Source organism: Syngnathus floridae, chromosome 19 (genome assembly GCF_059516105.1).
Source record: "Syngnathus floridae isolate MCC-2025c chromosome 19, RoL_Sflo_1.0, whole genome shotgun sequence".
Lineage (NCBI taxonomy): Eukaryota > Metazoa > Chordata > Actinopteri > Syngnathiformes > Syngnathidae > Syngnathus > Syngnathus floridae.
This window is the reverse complement of record NC_142431.1, coordinates 7,614,941-7,637,680: the sequence shown is the minus strand read 5'-3', so window position 1 is coordinate 7,637,680 and position 22,740 is coordinate 7,614,941. Positions and strand designations below refer to the sequence as shown.

Sequence of the window (22,740 nt, the reverse complement as noted above, 5' to 3'; positions counted from 1 at the left end):
AATTTGAAAGTTTGGAATTTTTGGTAAGTGGGAGATTGTGGAATAGGTAGGCAAAAGATGAACAGTTGAAAGTTGGAACGGGTTGAAACGGTTAAATAATGTAGAAGTTAGAGCAAATCTTGAATCCCCATAGAGAATGAGTGGGAATTAAAAGAAAAAACAATTGCGCCAAAATTTTTTGAAATTTGGAACAAAACGATAAAAAATGGCTTCAGGAGGTTCACTTTTGGGGTTAAAATGTTGAAACGGGTTCAATCGGACAATAAATGCAAAAGCTAGCGCCTAATGTAGCTATTTAGGGCAGTTAATGTTGAAATAAGGTCACTTCCGGTTTGATTTGGGTCACTTCCGGTCTATTTGGGTCACTTCCGGTTTGATTAGAGGCACTTCCGGTCTAGCTGAGGTCACTTCCGGTTTATTTGGGGTCACTTCCGGTTTAAAAAGGTCACTTCCGGTTTAAAAGGTCACTTCCTGTTTGATTTGGGGTCACTTCCGGTTTACCTGAGGTCACTTCCTGTTTACCTCAGGTCACTTCCGGAAGTGGGGTCAAGGGTTGAATTGTGTAAGCATAGTGGAAGTGGGGGTGAAGGGGGTGAATACGGTAAGGATGAGGTAATCAAAGTGAATAAAGTTGGAATGGGTTGAATCGGTTGAAAAATGTAGAAATTAGAGTAGAAAAACGAAATTTTGTAGAATTTGGTGTGAATTTCAAAATAAAAAATTTGGAAATTTTTGTAAGTGGGAAGGTGTGGAATAGGTAGGAAAAAGATGAACAGTTGAAAGTTGGAATGGGTTGAATCGGTCAAAAATTGTACAAATTAGAGGTGAAAACGGAAATTTGTGAAATTTTGTCGAAATTTTTAACGTGAAAACGTGAAATTTTTGAATTTGGGAATTTTGGGAATGTCGAGAATCATTCCGAATGTGGTTTGAATGTGCTGAATGAGGTGAATTTAAAAGGGGAATGACGTAAATGTGAAATGTCGAATCTGCCATTGAGAATGAATGGGGAAAAATTTGTCGTAAATTCGCGAATTTTGCGAAATCGGAAAATTTTCGGAACGAGAAAAATGGAAGCGCTCATCTCGTGAATATTTGGAATACGTCAAAAGTGGAACGGAGTGAATCGGATGAATTATGTGGAAGAAGAAGCGGGACAAAAAAGTGGCGGGAATAAAATAGAAGAATAATAATAATAGAGAATGGTGTAGAATAACATATGTGTGAAGGCAGTCGCCTTCACACAACTAGAAAATGCAATTTCTGGAGAAATTGCGTGTGAAGGCGAAGACTTTTAATCACTTCTGGGGAATGATGCCGAATGATGTTGAAATGAGTTGAATTTCTTGAGAAATGTAAAAAATATAAGTGTAATACTAAATTTTGGAGAATTTGGTTTAATTTCAAATTTGAAAATTTGGAATTTTTGGTAAGTGGAAGGTTGTGGAATAGGTAGGCAAAAGATGAACAGTTTAAAGTTGGAACGGGTTAAAACGGTTAAATAATGTAGAAGTTAGAGCAAATCTTGAATCCCCATAGAGAATGAGTGGGATTAAAAAGAAAAAGCAATCGCGCCAACATTTTTTGAAATTTGGAACAAAACGAAAAAGAGGGTTCAGGAGGTTCACTTTTGGGGTTAAAATGTTGAAACGGGTTCAATTGGACAATAAATGCAAAAGTTAGCGCCTAATGTAGCTATTTAGGGCAGTTAATATTGAATTAAGGTCACTTCCGGTTTATTTGGGTCACTTCCGGTTTGATTTGAGGCACTTCCGGTCTAGCTGAGGTCACTTCCGGTTTATTTGGGGTCACTTCCGGTTTAAAAAGGTCACTTCCGGTTTGATTTGGGGTCACTTCCGGTTTAAAAAGGGTACTTCCGGTTTGATTTGGGGTCACTTCCGGTTTAACTGAGGTCACTTCCTGTTTACCTAAGGTCACTTCCGGTTTGATTTGGGGCACTTCCGGTTCATTCTAGGTTCATTGGGAGCACTTCAGGGTCAATCCAAGATGGCCGCCACTCTGGAAGTGGGGGTCAAGGGTTGAATTGTGGAAGTGGGGCTGAAGGGGGTGAATATGGTAAGCATAAGGTGAACAAAGTGAATAAAGTTGGAATGGGTTGAATCGGTTGATAAATGTAGAAATTAGAAGGGAATAACTAAATTTTTGGAAAATTTGGTGTGAATTTCAATGTTGAAAATTTGGAAATTTTGGTAAGTGGGAAGGTGTGGAATAGGTAGGCAAAAGATGAACAGTTGAAAGTTGGAACGAGTTGAATCGGTGGAAAAATGTAGAAATTAGAAGTGAAAAACTAAATTTTGTGAAATTTTGCAAAATTTTGTGCAAATTTTAAAAGCGAAAACGTGAATTTTTTGAATTTGGCAAGTTTGGGAATGTCCCCAATGTGATTTGAATGTGTTGAATTAAGTGAATTTCAAACTGGAGCCACGTAAATGTGAAATGTTGAATCTGCCATTAAGAATGAATGGGGAAGAATTTGCCGGAATTTTGTGAATTTTGCGAAAACGGAAAATTTTTTGAACGAAAAAAATGTAAGCAGCCGTTTCATGAATATTTGGAATCAGTGAAAAGTGGAACGGAGTGAATCGGTTGAAGTATGTGTACACAACATGTGCTGTAGGACGAGCCAGTTGACTAGGACGACGATTTGTACACAACATGTGCGGTAGGACGAGTCAGTCAACGGGGGGGGGCGCTAGCCTGAAAAAGTTTGGGAACCACTGGTGTAGAATAACATATGTGTGAAGGCCATCGCCTTCACACAATAATAATAATAGAGAATGGTGTAGAATAACATATGTGTGAAGGCCATCGCCTTCACACTATAATAAAGTGAATGGAGTAGAATAACATATGTGTGAAGGCCATCGCCTTCACACAATAACTCCAGTTACATCCAGCTGCCTCAGCGGCAGCGCATGAATCTTGTTGACGAACTGTCATTGAGTGGACGTGCCAAATATTTAGCATATGTCATAAACACGCTCTTTAGTTGCTTTTAACACCATGCCTTTTGTTATCTTTATTTATCTAAGTGTTTTGATGTTCAGCAAGTAATATTACTGCCGTACCAAGGAGCTGTAACCCGACCGTACAATAAATCCATCTGTGCGTTAGACTGCCCCCAGGTGGCCGTTGTCATTATTGAATGTTTTATTTGATTATTACGCAAAACGCAGTCATTACCAGCTCGTTATATTGGCGTCTGCTGCAGGCCATCCATATGCTAACCGGGGTTTCTTTATTTAGTGTTTAAATGGCTCCAACGGAAGCGAGAGCGTCCCACCAGAGCGCGAGCGGCAGGAAAAGTGGAGCGATTTTACTCATCCCAGAATAAAACGTTTGACGGGAGCACGGGAAGCGCTAATACACCGCCAGTAGTGCGCTTATGTAATACAGTAGACCCCCGCTATTACGCAATTCTTCATTTGCGCCCCCACGATATTGCAAATTAAGTGATCTTTTTTTTTTCAAGAATTAGGCAAGACTGAATTTATTGCAATAAAACTTTGAATTGGGAGTCACTAGTAAAGAGTTTCCCCTCTCGCGGGTGGTTTTGTAACTTATCCCTCATGATAAATGAGGGTCTATTGTTGTGCTATAGTTGCACAAGTTGTGAAAATGTTCTTGACACAGTGTGATATTTTCTGTAGCAGTGATAAGAGCAAAGGCAGACATTGATCAGCGAGTTGCACTCAGGTTGACATTCCGTGTCAAAGGAGAGAAGTTAGGCGCTTCACAGTCAAAGAAGGTCTCCAGGGTATTCTCCTAAAATAAAATATTACCTCGCTCCTGTGCAACATGAATTCACCATTTTGTTGGTTGTTTTGCATTTGTATTCCATTCAAGTGACTCTCTGTGTCCGTGCAGGACATCCAGGCGGAAATTGACGCCCACAATGACATCTACAAGAGTGTGGACGGCAACAAGTCTAAAATGGTCAAAGCTCTGGGAAGCTCCGAGGAGGCCGTGTTCCTTCAACACAGGCTGGATGACATGAACCAACGCTGGAGCGACCTCAAGGCCAAATCGGCCAACATTCGGTCAGTCCAAAGGAGCTTCGGCCTCATTATCCAGGTTTCCTTGATGCTATTCCGGAAATGTCAAGCCCACCACTTAGCGTGTTTTTCATAATATATGACCCCAAAGACAGAGCCCAGTCCATAAAAGACAACACAGATGGCTCTTTTTCTTTATCGAGCGTCACTCGCGTGCCCGTGAAATATTTATGCGGTGTGCAGGCGTTGTTCGTCAGATACTGCACACGTGATTCAGCATGTCTGGCGTTGCGCTCGGGGGTGAAATATATATATATATATACTGTATATATACCTCCAGAGGGAGCTGAGAGGCGCATAAACTTCCGATGGCATTGATAGACCCCAGTCAGCACAGTATGAGGGGCTGTGAAGAAAGCGAAGGTAAAATTAAAGTTGACAAGAGCCAGATGACCAGGAACATTCTGAAGAGACCGTAAAACAGATGCATCAAACCAAATACAGTCACACATTATTTTTTGTATAACACTCGCTACTAATATTTCCAAACGGACGCAGTGCCCACCTGGAAGCCAGTGCCGAGCGCTGGGCCCGTCTGTTGGGCCTCCTGGAGGAGCTGTGGAGGTGGATCTGCACGCAAGACGAGGAGCTGGCCAAGCAGATGCCTGTCGGTGGAGACGTGCCCACCCTGCTGCAGCAGCACAACCACTGCACGGTATGTTAGCAGATATTTTGGTAATGTCACAAAAGAGGGAAAAAAAGATTGGCATTATTTAAACGATAACACACATGACTACATACTACCGTATTTTTCGGACTATAAGTCGCGGTTTTTTTTTTTTTTTTTTCATAGTTTGGGTGGGGGGCTGACATACTGAGGAGCGACTTGTATGTGAATTTTTTCATATATTTTCAAAATTTAAAAATAAAAAATAAAAAATAAAAAAAAGTGAAACCGCAATAAACGAACCGCGATGTAGCAAGGGATTTCTGTAATTTGAACTTCAAGTGATGTCAGCGGCACGGCGGTTGTTTACGTAAAGTACAAAGATTCAATCACGGGATGACGAAGGGCCCCACGTACTACCGGCATCATTAACGGCTTTGTTTGTAAGTGACACACAGGACGAAGAGTTTGAAGGATTTAATGATTTGGAGTGACACAGAAGGTTTGAAAAACTATTATGGCTTTTACGCACGCCCGGTACTACTCTACGGAGCTCTCTTTCACCTCCGTGGATGGAAGTCGGGGGAAGACCTTCACACTATTGTTATTGCTGTCCTTTCTTAGTGTGAAGGTGAAGACCTTCACACTATTGTTATTGCTGTCCTTTATTATTATTATTATTGTGTGAAGGCGATGGCCTTCACACATATGTTATTCTACACCATTCTCTATTATTATTATTAGTGTGAAGGTGAAGACCTTCACACTATTGTTATTGCTGTCCTTTATTAGTGTGAAGGTGAAGACCTTCACACTATTGTTATTGCTGTCCTTTATTAGTGTGAAGGTGAAGACCTTCACACTATTGTTATTGCTGTCCTTTATTATTATTATTAGTGTGAAGGTGAAGACCTTCACACTATTGTTATTGCTGTCCTTTATTATTATTATTAGTGTGAAGGTGAAGACCTTCACACTATTGTTATTGCTGTCCTTTATTAGTGTGAAGGTGAAGACCTTCACACTATTGTTATTGCTGTCCTTTATTATTAGTGTGAAGGTGAAGACCTTCACACTATTGTTATTGCTGTCCTTTATTATTATTAGTGTGAAGGTGAAGACCTTCACACTATTGTTATTGCTGTCCTTTATTAGTGTGAAGGTGAAGACCTTCACACTATTGTTATTGCTGTCCTTTATTATTTACTATTATTAGTGTGAAGGTGAAGACCTTCACACTATTGTTATTGCTGTCCTTTATTATTATTAGTGTGAAGGTGAAGACCTTCACACTATTGTTATTGCTGTCCTTTATTAGTGTGAAGGTGAAGACCTTCACACTATTGTTATTGCTGTCCTTTATTATTATTATTATTAGTGTGAAGGTCTTAGACCTTCACACTATTGTTATTGCTGTCCTTTATTAACTGGAAGTGCCCCAAATCAAACCGGAATTGACCCCAAATGAACCGGAAGTGACCTCAGGTAAACCGGATGTGACCCCAAATCAAACTGGAAGTGACCCCAAATCAAACTGGAAGTGACCTTTTTAAACCGGAAGTGACCCCAAATAAACCGGAAGTAACCTCAGCTAGACCGGAAGTGCCTCTAATCAAACCGGAAGTGACCCAAATAGATTGGAAGTGACCCAAATCACCCCGGAAGTGACCTTATTATAACATTAACTGCCCTAAATAGCTACATTAGGCGCTAACTTTTGCATTTATTGTCCGATTGAACCCGTTTCAACATTTTAGCCCCAAAAGTGAACCTCCTGAAGGTGTTTTTTTTCGTTTTGTTCCAAATTTCAAAATATTTTGGCGCAATTGCTTTTTCTTTTAATTCCCATTCATTCTCTATGGGGATTCAACATTTGCTCTCACTTCTACATTTTTAACCGATTACCCGTTCCAACATTCAACTGTTCATCTTTTGCCTGCCTATTCCACAACTTTCCACTTACCAAAAATTCTCTACAATTTCATTTTTCTACTCTTTATTCCACATTTTTTAACCGATTCAACCCATTCCAACTTTATTCACTTTGTTTACCTTATGCTTACCATATTCACCTCCTTCACCCCCGCTTCCAGTGTGGCGGCCATCTTGGATTGACCCTGAAGTGCCCCAATGAACCCAGAATGAACCGGAAGTGCCCCATATCAAACCGGAAGTAACCTTAGGTAAACAGGAAGTGACCTCGGGTAAACCGTAAATGACCCCGAATCAAACCGGAAGTCACCTTTTTAAACCGGAAGTGACCTTTTTAAATCGGAAGTGACCCCAAATAAACCGGAAGTGACCTCAGCTGGACCGGAAGTGCCTCTTATCTAACCGGAAGTGACCCAAATAGACCGGAAGTGACCTTATTTGAACATTAAGTGCCCGAAATAGCTACATTTTAGCTAACTTTTGCAATTTTTGTCCGATTAAACCCGTTTCAACATTTTAACCCCAAAAGTGACCCTCCTGAAGCCGTTTTTTTCCTTTTGTTCTAAATTTCCCAAAATTTTAGCACAATTTATTTTTCTTTTAATTCCCATTCATTCTCTATTAGGATTCAAGATTTGCTCTAACTTCTACATTTTTTAACCGATTCAAGTCGTTCCAACTTTCAACTGTTCATCTTTTGCCTTCCTATTCCACAACTTCCCACTTACCAAAAATTCTCTACAATTTTGTTTTTCTACTCTAAATTCTACATATTTCAACTTATTCTACCCATTCCACCTTTCAACTGTTCATCATTTTCCTACCTATTCCACAACTTCCCACTTACCCAAAATTCCAAATTTTCAATTTTGAAATTCACACCCAATTTTCCCAAATTTCCTTTTCCCCTTGTAATTTCTACATTTTTCAAACGATTCAACTCTTTTCAACATCATTCTGCAGCATTCCCCAAGTATTTATTCAACCTCTTCACCTTCACACGCAATTTCTTCAGGAATTGCAAATTCTAGTTATTATTCTACTTATTCCGCTCACTTTTTTGACGCCTAACTACTTCCACATACTTCAACCAATTCATTCCGTTCCACTTTTCACTGATTCCAAATATTCATGACACGGCTGCTTACATTTTTTTTGTTCAAAAATTTTCCATCTCGCAAAATTCACAAAATTCCGGCAAATTCTTCCCCATTCATTCTTAATGGCAGATTCAACATTTCACATTTACGTTGCTCCAGTTTGAAATTCACTTAATTCAACACATTCAAATCACATTGGGGACATTCCCAAACTTGCCAAATTGAAAAACTTCACATTTTCACTTTTAAAATTTGCACAAAAGTTAGCAAAATTTTACTAAATTCAGTTTTTCACTTCTAATTTCTACATTTTTCCACCGATTCAACCCGTTCCAACTTTCAACTGTTCATCTTTTGCCTACCTATTCCACACCTTCCCACTTACCAAAATTTCCAAATTTTCAATTTTGAAATTCACACCAAATTTTCCAAAAATTTAGTTTTTCCCTTCTAATTTCTACATTTTTCAACCGATTCAACCCATCCCAACTTTATTCACTTTGTTCACCTTATGCTTACCATATTCACCCCCTTCACCCCCACTTCCACTATGCTTTCACAATTCAACCCTTGACCCCCACTTCCAGTGTGGCGGCCATCTTGGATTGACCCTGAAGTGCCCCAATGAACCCAGAATGGACCGGAAGTGATCCCAAATCAAACCCGAAGTGACCTTTTAAACCGAAAGTGACCCCAAATAAACCGGAAGTGACCTCAGCTTAACCAGAAGTGACCTTTATTAAACCGGAAGTGACCCAAATAAACCGCAAGTTACCTTATTTCAACACAATGTGCCCCAAATAGCTACATTTGCACTAACTTTTACAATTTCTGTCCGATTAAACCCATTTCAACATTTTAACCCCAAAAATGAACCTCCTGAAGCCCGTATATTTCGTTTCGTTCAGAATTTCAAATAAATTTGGCGCGATTGCTTTTTTTTTTTTTAATTCCCATTTATTCACTATGGGGATTCAACATTTGTGCTAACTTCTACATTTTTTAACCGATTTAATCCATTCCAACTTTCAACTGTTCATCTTTTGCCTGCCTATTCCACAACTTCTCACCTACCAAATATTCCAAATTTTCAAATTTGAAATTCAACCAAATTCTCCAAAATTTCGTTTTTCTACTCTAACTTCTACGTTTTTCAACCGATTCAACTCATTCCAACTTTCAACTGTTCATCTTTTGCCTACCTATTCCACAACTTCCCACTTACCAAAAATTCCAAATTTGAAATTCAACCAAATTTTTCAAAATTTAGTTTTTCACTTCTAATTTCTACATTTTTCAACCGATTCTACCCATTCCAACTTTCAACTGTTCATCTTTTGCCTACCTATTCCGCAACTTCCCATTTACCAAAAATTCCAAATTTGAAATTGAACCAAATTTTACAAAATTTCGTTTTTCTACTCTAATTTCTACATTTTTCAACCGATTCCACCCATTCCGACTTTCAACTGTTCATCTTTTGCCTACCTATTCCACAACTTCCCACTTACCAAAAATTCCAAATTTGAAATTCAACCAAATTCTCCAAAATTTCATTTTTCTACTCTAATTTCTACATTGTTCAACCGATTCAACCCATTCCAACTTTCAACTCTTCATCTTTTGCCTACCTATTCCACAACTTCCCACTTACCAAAAATTCCAAATTTGAAATTCAACCAAATTCTCCAAAATTTCGGTTTGCTACTCTAATTTCTACATTGTTCAACCGATTCAACCCATTCCAACTTTCAACTGTACATCTTTTGCCCACCTATTCCACAACTTCCCACTTACCAAAAATTCAAAATTTGAAATTCAACCAAATTCTCCAAAATTCTGTTTTTCTACTCTAATTTCTACATTGTTCAACTGATTCAACCCATTCCAACTTTCAACTCTTCATCTTTTGCCTACCTATTCCACAACTTCCCACTTACCAAAAATTCCAAATTTGAAATTCAACCAAATTCTCCAAAATTTCGTTTTTCTTCTCTAATTTCTACCTTTTTCAACCGATTCAACCCATTCCAACTTTCAACTGTTCATCTTTTGCCCTTCTATTCCACAACTTCCCACTTACCAAAAATTCCAAATTTGAAATTCAACCAAATGCTCCAAAACTTCGTTTTTCTACTCTAATTTCCACATTTTTCAACCGATTCAACCCATTCCAATTTTCAACTCTTCATCGTTTTCCTACCTATTCCCCAAATTCCCTCTTACCATAAATTCCACATTTTCAGATTTGAAATTCAACCAAATTCTCCAAAATTTCATTTTTCTACTCTAATTTCTACATTGTTCAACCGATTCAAACCATTCCAACTTTCAACTGTTCATCTTTTGCCTACCTATTCCACAACTTCCCACTTACCAAAAATTCCAAATTTGAAATTCAACCAAATTCTCCAAAATTTCGTTTTTCTACTTTAATTTCTATATTTTTCAACCGATACAACCCATTCCAACTTTCAACTGTTCATCTTTTGCCTACCTATTCCACAACTTCCCACTTACCAAAAATTCCAAACTTTCAAATTTGAAATTCAACCAAATTCTCCAAAATTTCATTTTTCAACTCTAAATTCTACATTTTTCAACCGATTCAATCCGCTCAAACTTTCAACTGTTCATCATTTTGCGACGTATTGCACAACTTTCCACTTACCAAAAATTACCAATTTTCACCGCAAATTCTCCAAAATTTCGTTTTACCCTTCTATTTTCCACATTTCTCAAGTAATTCAACTCATTTCAACATCATTCTGCATCATTCCCCAAGAAGTTATTCAAAGTTTTCACCTTCACACGCAATTTCTCCAGAAATTGCATTTCCTAGTTTTGTACGAAATTCTGTGAGCTTTTGGCTGTGACATCATTAATCTATTACTGTTCCTTGACTATGCAAAGTTTGTTCTTTTGATACTCCATGTCTTTGCTTACGTCATTATATTCTCAGTTTAATCATGCTTCCAACCGTATCTTTTCTTTGTTAGGCAAAATATTTCCCTCTGTGCAGAGCGTTCAGTTGTAATCGAAAAGCTGGCGTCTCGCATTAGGCGACATGACGTTTAGTCAAAACACAAGATATAATCAAGTACTGAACGGTCAAGACGACACGTCCATGATTTAGAGAAAAACATCAGGCATGCATTACACAGTTCCTTAAGGGTCATTAAGCTATTCAGGCAATATATCAAAAGACATTTGTTATTTAAAATTGCTCAGAAATATATATCAAAGTCAAAGTCAGATCATAAAGTTATAAAAACCTTTCTCATTACTACTTATCAAAAATGTCTAGCTATGTCTTCTTTATTGATTTGATGTGTAGGTATAATTATATGCTTAAAATGTTTCTTTTATCGATTTAATATGTGAATATACTTTTCTGCTTATGTACTTTATTCAATGAGGTTTGAGCATATCTGTTTTTGGAGCTAGGCAGGACTTTTTGTATTTCGACCCCATTCCTTCAACGTTATTGTGCACTTTATGGCTAATGCGATGTATATTCCGGAGCGACTTTTAATTTGAAAAATACGGTAGTAAATAGTGTTCTACCGTATTGGCCCGGATATAGGACGGTGTTTTTTGCATTGAAATAAGACTGAAAAAGCACGGGTCGTCTTACATTCGGGGTCTAGACATTATACTCATTCACAACGCTAGACGGCGCCAGATATCTTTAAAGCAAATGCTGAACTTAACTCCCCAGGCCAAAGCGAAACCCTGTCACGAAAAATAAAAATAGCGGTAGCACGAAGAAGAAAAATAAAGAATACCGGTAAGTAAGAAAAGAGAAGAAAATAACAGAAAATAGAAAAACCAGAAGCCATTCATTTACAAATGTGATTGCACTTTAGTTTACATATTTAAATGTTCAGATATTAAAGGCCTAGAGACATCCCTTTTTTTTTTCAATTAGAACGGAATTTGATAGAATGTATAAAGAGAACACATTTGCCGCATTGGAAATTAAAAATGGACACCGATTACTAAGAATAAAGCTAAAATTAAATGCCAGTTTATCGATCGGGTTCCGCACGCAGCCACACTGGTGGCGCCATTACTGTGACGTCACAAGTTGTGCATCCGGATCTCAACAAACCCAAACATCATGGCAGATGATAGCGACAGCTCCGTTTCTAGCGGCAATATTAGCATCATTTTATCCGATTCAGAAACCTCTTTTGACACAGAATGGGCTGAGCTGAGCACGTTTTCTGAATTGTGCCCCTCCCGTCACTCTGGTTAGGTTGGCATAGTAAAAAGTGCTCTTGGGGGCTTTAGAGTGCCGAGGTGATCTCGGCACATGAAGAAATGACCACCTGCAACGTTTGGTTTAGGTTTTATAAGCATTTTTAATTTTATTGCTTAAATCGCATTTTCTTGACAAGCTGAGCACGTTTTCTGAAATGTGCCTCTCCCGTCTCTCTGGTTAGGTTGGCATAGTAAAAGGTTCTCTATGGGGCTTTAGAGTGCCGAGTTGACCACGGCGCATGAAGAAATGACCATCTGCAGCGTTTGGTTTAGGTTTAAATCGCATTTTTAATTTTATTGCTTAAATCACATATTCTCGATGAGCTGAACACGTTTTCTGATTTGTGCCCCTCCCGTCACTCTGGTTAGGTTGGCATAGAAAAAAGTGCTCTTGTGGGCTTTAGAGTGCCGAGTTGACCACGACACATGAAGAAATGACCACCCGCAACGTTTGGTTTAGGTTTTTTGCACTTTTTTAATTTTATTGCTTAAATCGCATTTTCTCGACGAGCTGAGCACGTTTTCTGAATTGTGCCTCTCCCGTCACTGTGGTTAGGTTGGCATAGTAAAAAGTTCTCAGGGGGCTTTAGAGTGCCGAGTTGACCACTGCGCTTGAAGAAATGAACATCTGCAGCGTTTGGTTTAGGTTTTAAGCGCATTTTTAATTTTATTGCTTAAATCGCATTTTTTCGACGAGCTGAGCACGTTTTCTGAATTGTGCCCCTCCCGTCACGCTTCGACATACTTTTCAAAGTCAAAGTCTCAAAGTCAAAGTCTCCTTTATTGTCGATTCCTCCGCATGTCAAGACACACAAAGAGATCGAAATTACGTTTCTCACTATCCCAGGGTGACAAGACAGAGTTCACAACGCACATACAAGTAAACAACACAGGAAAAATAAAACAAGAAGTCAACATCAATGAACAATAAGAGTGATAGCACGCTAGCCGCTCCCGATGCACAGCAGAGTCCGGAAAGATGACAGTCAACCAGGCCACTGTGAACATGAGCACACAGCAGGCACGCACTGTCCGGTTCGTGGATCCTATCAGGCGAACGCAACCCATCTTGTCGTCCCGCGAACAAACGTACGCACACCAGGAGAATAGAAGGCACGGCTGGGCGAGCTGGGTTGGCCGCAAGCCTGGCCCGACGTCTCCGCGCTGGCCCCTCTTCTCTTTTTGTTTACATTCACTGAAGCTAAACGCGTACAACTTGAGACGTCACTTCCGGCTGGCGGCTTGGTGCAAACTCGTCTGCGCGGCAAATTTAAATTATATTTTTCAGAGCAACAGCTTCCTTTTCGTTGTTTCGATCATCAATTTATATTTATAAGCCCATCAGCTAACTAAAACCGATTTATACATACTATACCGGTGTCTCTGGGCCTTTAAGATGTGATAGACAATTTTTGCATGATTTGAATGAAGCAAAATAACATGCTTTTTCTCTCGAATATATTGTTTCAGATGTACTGTAATTATTTTCTGTATCAAAATTAAATTTGGTGTTCAAAAAGTATTTTTTCAAATTTGAGTCTTGAAAAAGAGGTCGTCTTATATTCGGGCCAATACAGTAAGAGTTTAACTAAAAAAAAAAAAAAAAAACACGATTGACAAAAATTGTCTGAACGCTCCATTCTGTCGTTTTCATCACTGCTTAGCAGTTTGCTGAAGCCGCAAGAACATGGCGGGCTTGTAAATCACCGCGCGATAATCGCCGGTGTTATTATTCATCATCAGGCCGGCAGTCAGGCACGCCCCGTTAAGATGAATTGCGCTTTGCGGCAGTGCCCCACCAAAACAAACAGAATGTTTTGTGCGTCCTTGGTTATTAATCGACACTTTTATTGCAGGCAATCAGCAGCCGGCGGGCGTATAAAACTTGTTTTGTCGCAGTTAAATAATCAACCGCGCCAGTTTATCCTCCAAATCATTGTTCGCTTCGACCCCTCGTCCGGCGACGCCATCGTTCCTCGCGTCTTAAGTAATCAATATTGACCCGTTTCTAAGTTTGTCTTCATTGGTGCCTGTCGGCCGTTGTTATTATTTATGACAAGCGCCCGGATATTGTTGACGTTTAATTGCATTCGGATTGATGAGGCTGCCTGCGGAGACTATTTACTACGCCGACCGCTACTCTCGGTTAGCTCACGCGAGTCCTGACATTGTTATACGCCTCGCCGACGCGCGTCACGGCTAGCGCGCACCGAATCAGCTGTCATATCTTTACCGTTCTCCCATGTGACGATTTAGCCAAACATTTACAAAGATTTTTTTTAAGGCGTATGGAGCAGGCCAATTTCTAGAAGAGAACTATAAATGTCTTGGCTCTTGTACTTGCTTAACCTTAACATCGTGAGAGAATCATCAGTCACATTCAAGAGCATATTATGAGAAACCCTGCAAAAATATTGCTGACTTGTACCCCAAAACTTATGTCATTGATATTACGCCACTTTTGGCCCACATAATATTAAACTCAATATATTATTATCTCCCCTCCGCGAGTCGTCACCTTATCGTGGTGGAGGGGTTTGCGTGCCCCTATGATCCTAGGAGCCATGTTGTCGGGGGCTTCATGCCCCTGGTAGGGTCACCCATGGCAAACGGGTCCTAGGTGAGGGGTCAGACAAAGCACGGCTCACCCAAGCCCCTTATGATGAAAACCATAAATGGACGTTGTTTTCCCTCGCCCGGACGCGGGTCACCGGGGCCAGGCCTGGAGGCGGGGCTCGAAGGCGAGCGTCTGGTGGCCGGGCCTTCGCCCATGGGGCCCGGCCGGGCATAGCCCGAAATGGAAACGTGGGTCCCACTTCCCATGGGCTCACCACCTATGGGAGGGGCCGAAGGGGTCGGGTGCAATGTGAGCTGGGCGGCAGCCAAAGGCAGGGACCTTGGCGGTCTGATCCCCGGCTGCAGAAGCTGGCTCTTGGGACATGGAATGTCACCTCTCTGGCTGGAAAGGAGCCCGAGCTGGTGTGCGAGGCAGAAAGATTCCGACTAGATATAGTCGGACTAGCCTCCACACGCAGTTTGGGTTCCGGTACAAGCCCTCTCGAGAGTGGCTGGACTCTCTTCCACTCTGGAGTTGCCCACGGTGAGAGGCGTCGAGCAGGTGTGGGTATACTTATTGCCCCCCGGCTGGGCGCCTGCACATTGGGGTTCACCCCGGTGAACGAGAGGGTAGCCTCCCTCCGCCTTCGGGTGGGGGGACGGGTCCTGACTGTTGTTTGTGTCTATGCACCAAACAGCAGCTCAGAGTACCCACCCTTCTTGGGGTCCCTGGAAGAAGTGCTGGAGAGCGCTCCTTCTGGGGACTCTATCGTTCTACTGGGTGACTTCAATGCTCACGTGGGCAATGACAGTGAGACCTGGAAGGGCGTGATTGGGAGGAACGGCCCCCCTGATCTGAACCCGAGCGGTGTTCTATTGTTGGACTTCTGTGCTCGACACGGATTTTCAATAATGAACACCATGTTCAAACATAAGGGTGTCCATGTGTGCACTTGGCACCAGGACACCCTAGGCCGCAGTTCGATGATCGACTTTGTAGTCGTCTCATCGGATTTGCGGCCGCATGTTTTGGACACTCGGGTGAAGAGAGGGGCGGAGCTGTCAACTGATCACCACCTGGTGGTGGGTTGGCTCCGATGGTGGGGGAAGATGCCGGTCCGACCTGGCAGACCCAAACGCTCTGTGAGGGTCTGCTGGGAACGTCTGGCAGAATCTCCTGTCAGGAAGAGCTTCAACTCCCACCTCCGGCAGAGCTTTTCCCACGTCCCGGGGGAGGCGGGGGACATTGAGTCTGAGTGGACCATGTTCCGCGCCTCCATTGTTGAGGCGGCCGACCGGAGCTGTGGCCGTAAGGTCGTTGGTGCCTGTCGTGGCGGCAATCCCCGAACCCGCTGGTGGACACCGGCGGTAAGGGATGCCGTCAAGCTGAAGAAGGAGTCCTATCGGGCCGTTTTGGCCTGCGGGACTCCGGAGGCAGCTGACAGGTACCGGATGGCCAAGCGGAACGCGGCTTCGGCGGTTGCTGAGGCAAAAACCCGGGCGTGGGAGGAGTTCGGTGAGGCCATGGAGAATGACTTTCGGACGGCTTCGAGGAAATTCTGGTCCACCATCCGGCGTCTCAGGAGGGGGAAGCAGTGCAACGTCAACACTGTTTACAGTGGGGATGGCGTGCTGTTGACCTCGACTCGGGACGTCGTGAGTCGGTGGGGAGAGTACTTTGAAGACCTCCTCAATTCCACCTACACGCCTTCCATTGAGGAAGCAGGGCCTGGAGACTCTGAGGCGGATTCTCCAATCTCTGGGGTCGAAGTCACTGAGGTAGTCAAAAAACTCCTCGGTGGCAAGGCCCCGGGGGTGGATGAGATCCGCCCGGAGTTCTTAAAGGCTCTGGATGTTGTGGGGCTGTCATGGCTGACACGTCTCTACAACGTTGCGTGGACATCGGGGACAGTGCCTCTGGATTGGCAGACTGGGGTGGTGGTTCCCCTCTTTAAGAAGGGGGACCGGAGGGTGTGTTCCAATTACAGGGGAATCACACTCCTCAGCCTCCCTGGTAAGGTCTATTCAGGGGTGCTGGAGAGGAGGGTCCGTCGGGAGGTCGAACCTCGGATTCAGGAGGAGCAGTGTGGCTTTCGTCCTGGCCGTGGAACAGTGGACCAGCTCTACACCCTCGGCAGGATCCTCGAGGGTGCATGGGAGTTCGCCCAACCAGTCCACATGTGTTTTGTGGACTTGGAGAAGGCGTTCGACCGTGTCCCTCGGGAGGTTCTGTGGAGGGTGCTTCGGGAGTACGGGGTGCCGAGCCAACTGATAAGGGCGGTTCGGTCCCTGTATCACCGATGCCAGAGTCTGGTCCGCATTTCCGGCAGTAAGACGGATTCGTTCCCAGTGAGGGTTGGACTCCGCCAAGGCTGCCCTTTGTCACCGATTCTGTTCATAATTTTTATGGACAGAATTTCTAGGAGCAGCCGAGGCGTTGAGGGGGTCCGGTTTGGGGACCTCAGCATCGCGTCTCTGCTTTTTGCAGATGACGTGGTGCTGTTGGCTTCTTCAGGCCGTGATCTCCAGCTCTCGCTCGAACGATTCGCAGCCGAGTGTGAAGCGGTCGGGATGAGGGTCAGCTCCTCCAAATCCGAGTCCATGGTCCTCGATCGGAAAAGGGTGGAATGCCCTCTCCGGATCGGGGATGAGATCCTGCCCCAAGTGGAGGAGTTCAAGTATCTTGGAGTCTTGTTCACGAGTGAGGGGAGGATGGAGCGTGAGATCGACAGGCGGATCGGTGCAGCGTCGGCAGTAATGCGGACCCTGTACCGGTCCGTTGTGGTGAAGAGAGAGCTGAGCCAAAAGGCAAAGCTCTCAATTTACCGGTCGATTTACGCTCCTACCCTCACCTATGGTCACGAGCTATGGGTCGTGACCGAAAGAACGAGATCTCGGATACAAGCGGCCGAAATGAGTTTTCTCCGCAGGATGTCCAGGCTCTCCCTTAGAGATAGGGTGAGAAGCTCGGTCATCCGGGAGAGACTCGGAGTAGAGTCGCTACTCCTCCACGTTGAGAGGAGCCAGATGAGGTGGCTCGGGCATCTTATCAGGATGCCTCCTGGACGCCTCCCTGGGGAGGTGTTCCGGGCATGTCCCACCGGTAGGAGACCCCGGGGACGACCCAGGACGCGCTGGAGAGACTATGTCTCTCAGCTGGCCTGGGAACGCCTTGGGATCCCCCGGGATGAGCTGGATGAAGTGGCTGGGGAGAGGGAAGTCTGGGAGTCCCTCCTAAAGCTGCTGCCCCCGCGACCCGACCCCGGATAAGCGGAAGAAGATGGATGGATGGATGGATATTATTATCTAAAATAATGGCAGAGCTTGAAGGTTTCTAATTATTATCTTAAAATATGTTGGCAGCAGGGAACTGCTATGTGTTGGCTACTAACGCTAGCCACAATTAGCTGTGATGTCACACACTGCTAAAAACATGGATAACAAAAGTTTAATGTAAATTGTTTTCCAAGAAGCAAAAGTTGTGTCTTCTCACACTTTGGGCAAAAATCCAGACTTTGGGGCATTTCATTGAGCTGCCACTGTGGTGCGGCGCAGTTGTACGTCACTGACAAGCCTCGTTAATAACGACAACGACGCCAATCAGAACAAAAGCTTGTTGTTTTGCAGTGCCGCTTGAATCAAATCACAGTGCCGACGAGAAAAACACAATCTTCCCTCCCTTTTATGTCTTTCTTCACGCTCTTCGCTATCAAAATTGACTATTTTATATCGCTGTTTTCTTAATAGAGTGAAGTCGGCGTGAAGACACTCGTAGAATTGTTGTTTCTATTTCTTCTGGATGTTGGCCCCCCAAAAAAATCTCAAATTATATTTATCTGGGATGCTGTGAAATAAAAGCGCTAAGCCACTTACGGTGAGCAACGGATGTGGCGGTCATTAAAAGAAGAAGTCAGAATCCGAGCAAGCCGAACGCTGGTCCGAGAATGACGAATAGCAGAAAAAAAGTTGGGCTAATTAAACATGTAAGAGTTTAACACAAAGAGAAAACTTTCCGAGTGTTTCTTTCCCCTGTTCAAATCTTCCATAACGGCAATTATTCATCATCATGCATTCAATTAGCCGCTAAAAGTCTGTCGGCATAATCAGGCTCATTGAAGGCGTCGCTTTATGCTGTCCGTTTTTAGACTCCATCTCATCTCTGGCTAACAGTTGCCTTTTCATTGGTCGTTTGAAAAAAACATCTTGACCTGCTGCTTTCAGGCCTGAGCGTCACCAAAAGTAATAATTACGTTTGTTGAGTGGAAAAAGGTTGATAATTAGCCACTAGATTTATTATAATTATGATGCCAGACTGATTTATGAGAACCATTTGCTACATTAAGTACCAGCTAATAAAATATCTAACCACCATCACAACTAACATTTAAACGTGACAGAGGGAAAAAAATCCACAGCTTTTATTCCTAAAGTTTTAATATTAAGAGGCAAGTTTTTGAGAGTTTTTGAATTCACCTTGTTTCTTGTGTTTACGATTCAAAACGCTGAAATTGGCGTTAGCATGTAAGCTCATCCCGTTTCATCACGCCGCCCGGCAGCGTCTCACACTTACACGGCCTCCTCGTACAGCAATCACACACCCCGATAGGCAATCAAGTCCCCCAAGGTCGTGCGTGTATTAAAACCAGAATAATTACACTGTTCTACAGCCCCTCTGCCCCTCCCCTCCCTTTGTTTTCTCCCCAGCTTCTGTCTGTCTGTGAGAATCGCGGCAAAGTTTAAGCGAGCGTTCCTCATTGGGTCCAATCATTGTTATCACGAAGGTCATATGCTCGTACGTCCAGTGCTGGGGGTGGCCAAACCTTTGTGATTAATGTTGGTCCAATTCGATATGGCCCTTAAATAAATATTGACCCCTTCCCCACTAAACTGCTCCTATTTTGTGAGAATAATGAATGCATGTCAGTTATTTCACTGATTTAGGGAAAAAGATGGCTAATTGAATGCAACAAAAAAAACAGCACTCTTGCTAATGCAAATGTTTGGCCAGTAGAATTAAAGAACGGATCAGGCTGCGGCTAGTTTGCTAAGCCTGGTTCTAACGGATGAGTTTGATATATGATCTCTTGGCCGACTTTCTAATGATCGCTCCTGCAGGGCTTCGACTGCCCGGCCAGCCAGCCAACCATCACTTGGCTAATTTAACAGCCCCCCCTCCCCTCACTGAAATATCCACTTGGACCGTCTGTACCATTTTAACAAGCAAAGAAAAGGCCCAATTCTATTGCAGCGTGGCGGGAGCTTAATTAGCCGTCCAACGCGTTTGTTGGTCATCATCATAAGGTGCAAGTAAAGTAAACATCTGCCACGCTTCGTCGGGCTGCCGTGTGCGAGTTCATTCGGGGCGCTTCTTTCGTGATGTGATGAAATCTGGCCATGGTTCAGGCCAAGTTCAGATGGGCAGACCGGAGTTACATATACAGGAGGAATGTGTTAAGAAGCTCATTAATCAGTTTGGCTTGGACTGATAATAATTGCTCAGCTCGGATCAGCTAATATATTAGCGATCGCCGCTCGTGATGTCAGCAGTAGTTCAGGGGTCGTCGGGTATTTTTTAGAACGGATCATTCTTGCGTTCATCTCATCGATTATTTGAGTAATTGGATAAAAATTGCAGATGTGTTGTTTTTGTCCACTAGGTTGGGCGCCATTCTCACCGCAATATGTATGACTTTGCATGTATATGGCTTTAAAAGGCAGGAAATGTTTTTTTTTTTTAACTCCTCCACTCACCTCTTTCATTAGTCTCATAAAATAAACAATGGCGAGTCACTGAAATGTGTTCCTTTTTTTTTTTTTTTTTAGATGCTGCAGTCAGATCTGAAAGAACGCGAGCAGCTGGTGATCAGCACTTTGGAGCAAGCTCGCATGTTTCTGGCTGAGCAGCCCATCGAAGGTCCGGGAGAACCGCGCAAGAACCTGCAGCCTAAGACAGGTTGGTACCAGGGCGGGGTGTTAGCATTCTCGGCGATGCTGACCCACCCGAGAAATTAAAAAAGCATCAACTCGTTAAGCCGCCGCTCTTAAATGATCCGCATTTTGTTGAGTCACCGCATTCGCCTTCAAACAATTCTCTTCCGCCGTGAATAATTCAAGCCAGCCAAGAGGGTGCGATTGCGGGCGTGGCGCGACATCAGAGCCTTGGCAGACATGGCTGTGATCGCTGACAGTGCTATCAAAGTATCGTCTGCTTTTATAAATTGATAAAACGACAAGTTTAGATCACAGTGTTTGCACAGCACTTAATCAAAGTCGTTGGGTTGCGGTGGAGTGACTCCGTCATAATTGTTATGTTAAATCTGTGGGACGATTTCTTCCAGAGCTTAGCCCGGAACAGAAGGCCCGCGTCCTGGCCCGGGCCATCCGTAAGCAGACGGGCGAGGTGAGGGAGCGCTGGGAACGTCTGAGGGGGCACGCGGGAGGCTGGCAAACTCAAGTGGAGCAAGCCCTTGAGCGCTTGCAAGAACTCCAGAGCTCCATGGACCAACTGGATCTGCGACTGACCCGGGCCGAGGACGCCAAGTCCGATTGGCAGCCCGTGGGCGACCTGCTCATCGACTCTCTGCAGGACCACATCGACAAGACCACGGTAGCCACTTGGTTGAGAGGAACCAAAAATAAGTATTTAATTGTCAAACATGTCTTTTAGGTGTTCCAAGAGGAGATCGGCCCGCTGCGTCAGGACGTTCAGATGGTAAACGAGCTTTCGGCAGAACTGGCTCCGCTGGACATCCAGCTTTCTTCCACCGCCTCCAGACAGCTGGACCAGCTCAACGTGAGGTGGAAGCTACTCCAGGTACAGTGAGCCACCATTTTATCTTAAACCCAATAAAATGAATGTTTATCATAATTTTTCTACACGACTTTTGTTGCAGGTGGCAATGGAGGACAGACTTAAGCTCCTCCGAGAAGCCCACCGAGACTTCGGCCCATCCTCGCAACATTTCTTATCCAGTGAGTAGCTAAGTTCTCTCAGCGTCTATAAGACATAAGGTTTATTTTCATTTCACAATTTAAACATCCACAGATTTTTATCTCCTTACGTTTTTGGTGTCTGTCATCTAACATTGGCTCTCATTACACTGCTAGCATAATTTTCCCTCTGGGATCAATAAGGCCCTGCTCTTCTCTCCCAATCTCTTTTTTTTTTGTCTTTTCATCCTTCCGTGTCTGCGCTTGTGACAGAGGTGGGATGGCGGGAATCAGCCGAGCGCATGTTTTCACCGCTAATAATCATTGGATATTTGAGACCTTTCTGCGCATTAGTCGCCTCAGTTATGCGAGTTTGCCACCCATATTTCATTTCATGCACTTCTTTTTTTTTTTTTTTCCTCCATTTCCTTTGTCTGCCTGGAAGACATCCTCCCATTATTCCTCTCTATTTCACGCATGGTAGCGTTTTTTGCTCACACAAGTTATTTTAGGTCAAACTTGTACGTCTTATCCTGCGAGGTAATGGTGTCTGTCAAGACAGCGTTTGTATTTTTGACTCGAGTCCCTCACTGTCATCTTTCTTTCTCTTCATAGCGTCTGTGCAGCTCCCCTGGCAACGGGCGGTTTCTCAAAATAAAGTTCCTTATTACATCAAGTAAGTGGCCAAACAAATGTGGTGACGTTAAGTCCCAAAATAGTCGGCGGTCAGATCCAGAAAGGCCCATCGGAAGCGCTGACCTACATTTACAACCTACATTCACGTATTGAAATTGGATCGATTGAAATTGAGGGGTGAAGTTGGGAAGCCATTTTGAAAAAATAACCATGTGACTAAATGGTCGGAGTGGAACCTGTGAAGCCACATGGCAAGTGTCTAAAAAGATTTACTCCTAGAAGTAAAACTTCAATATATTCGGGATATATTTATTTATCTATTGTAAATCCAATTCATTTTCTTGCATTCAGAGGCTGATAGAATTAGAGTCCATAAACGGCTGATTGAGAATCTCCTCGCGCAGGCTCCTTTTGAATGGCGCTGACATCTTGCCCCCTCCCTTCCACTTTCATAATTAGCCGCTCTTTTCTCAGCCCTGACAAAAGGGCGGCAGATTAAAAACGGCGTCATGCCCGCCTCCTGCCACCAGTGCCATATTGAACTTTTTGGGGAGTGATTAAACTCGTCCATACAAACTCATTTGATGCCTGATGTCCAATTTCAACCAGTTTGGCCAGTGTGAGATGGAGGTTAGAG

General features: G+C 43.3%; 1 protein-coding gene across 7 annotated transcripts in view; it reads left to right on the top strand.

Moving 5' to 3' along the window:
* Nucleotides 1-22,740, top strand: part of utrn (utrophin) — a 115,397-nt gene that overhangs the window by 54,127 nt on the left and 38,530 nt on the right. For all 7 annotated transcript variants that reach the window (XM_088361746.1, XM_088361748.1, XM_088361747.1 and 4 more), the window contains 7 exons: nt 3,889-4,061; nt 4,575-4,731; nt 20,361-20,490; nt 20,876-21,144; nt 21,205-21,351; nt 21,431-21,509; nt 22,083-22,143. In XM_088361746.1, coding sequence (XP_088217872.1) covers nt 3,889-4,061; nt 4,575-4,731; nt 20,361-20,490; nt 20,876-21,144; nt 21,205-21,351; nt 21,431-21,509; nt 22,083-22,143 — 1,016 coding nt within the window. The remainder of the gene's footprint in view (nt 1-3,888; nt 4,062-4,574; nt 4,732-20,360; nt 20,491-20,875; nt 21,145-21,204; nt 21,352-21,430; nt 21,510-22,082; nt 22,144-22,740) is intronic.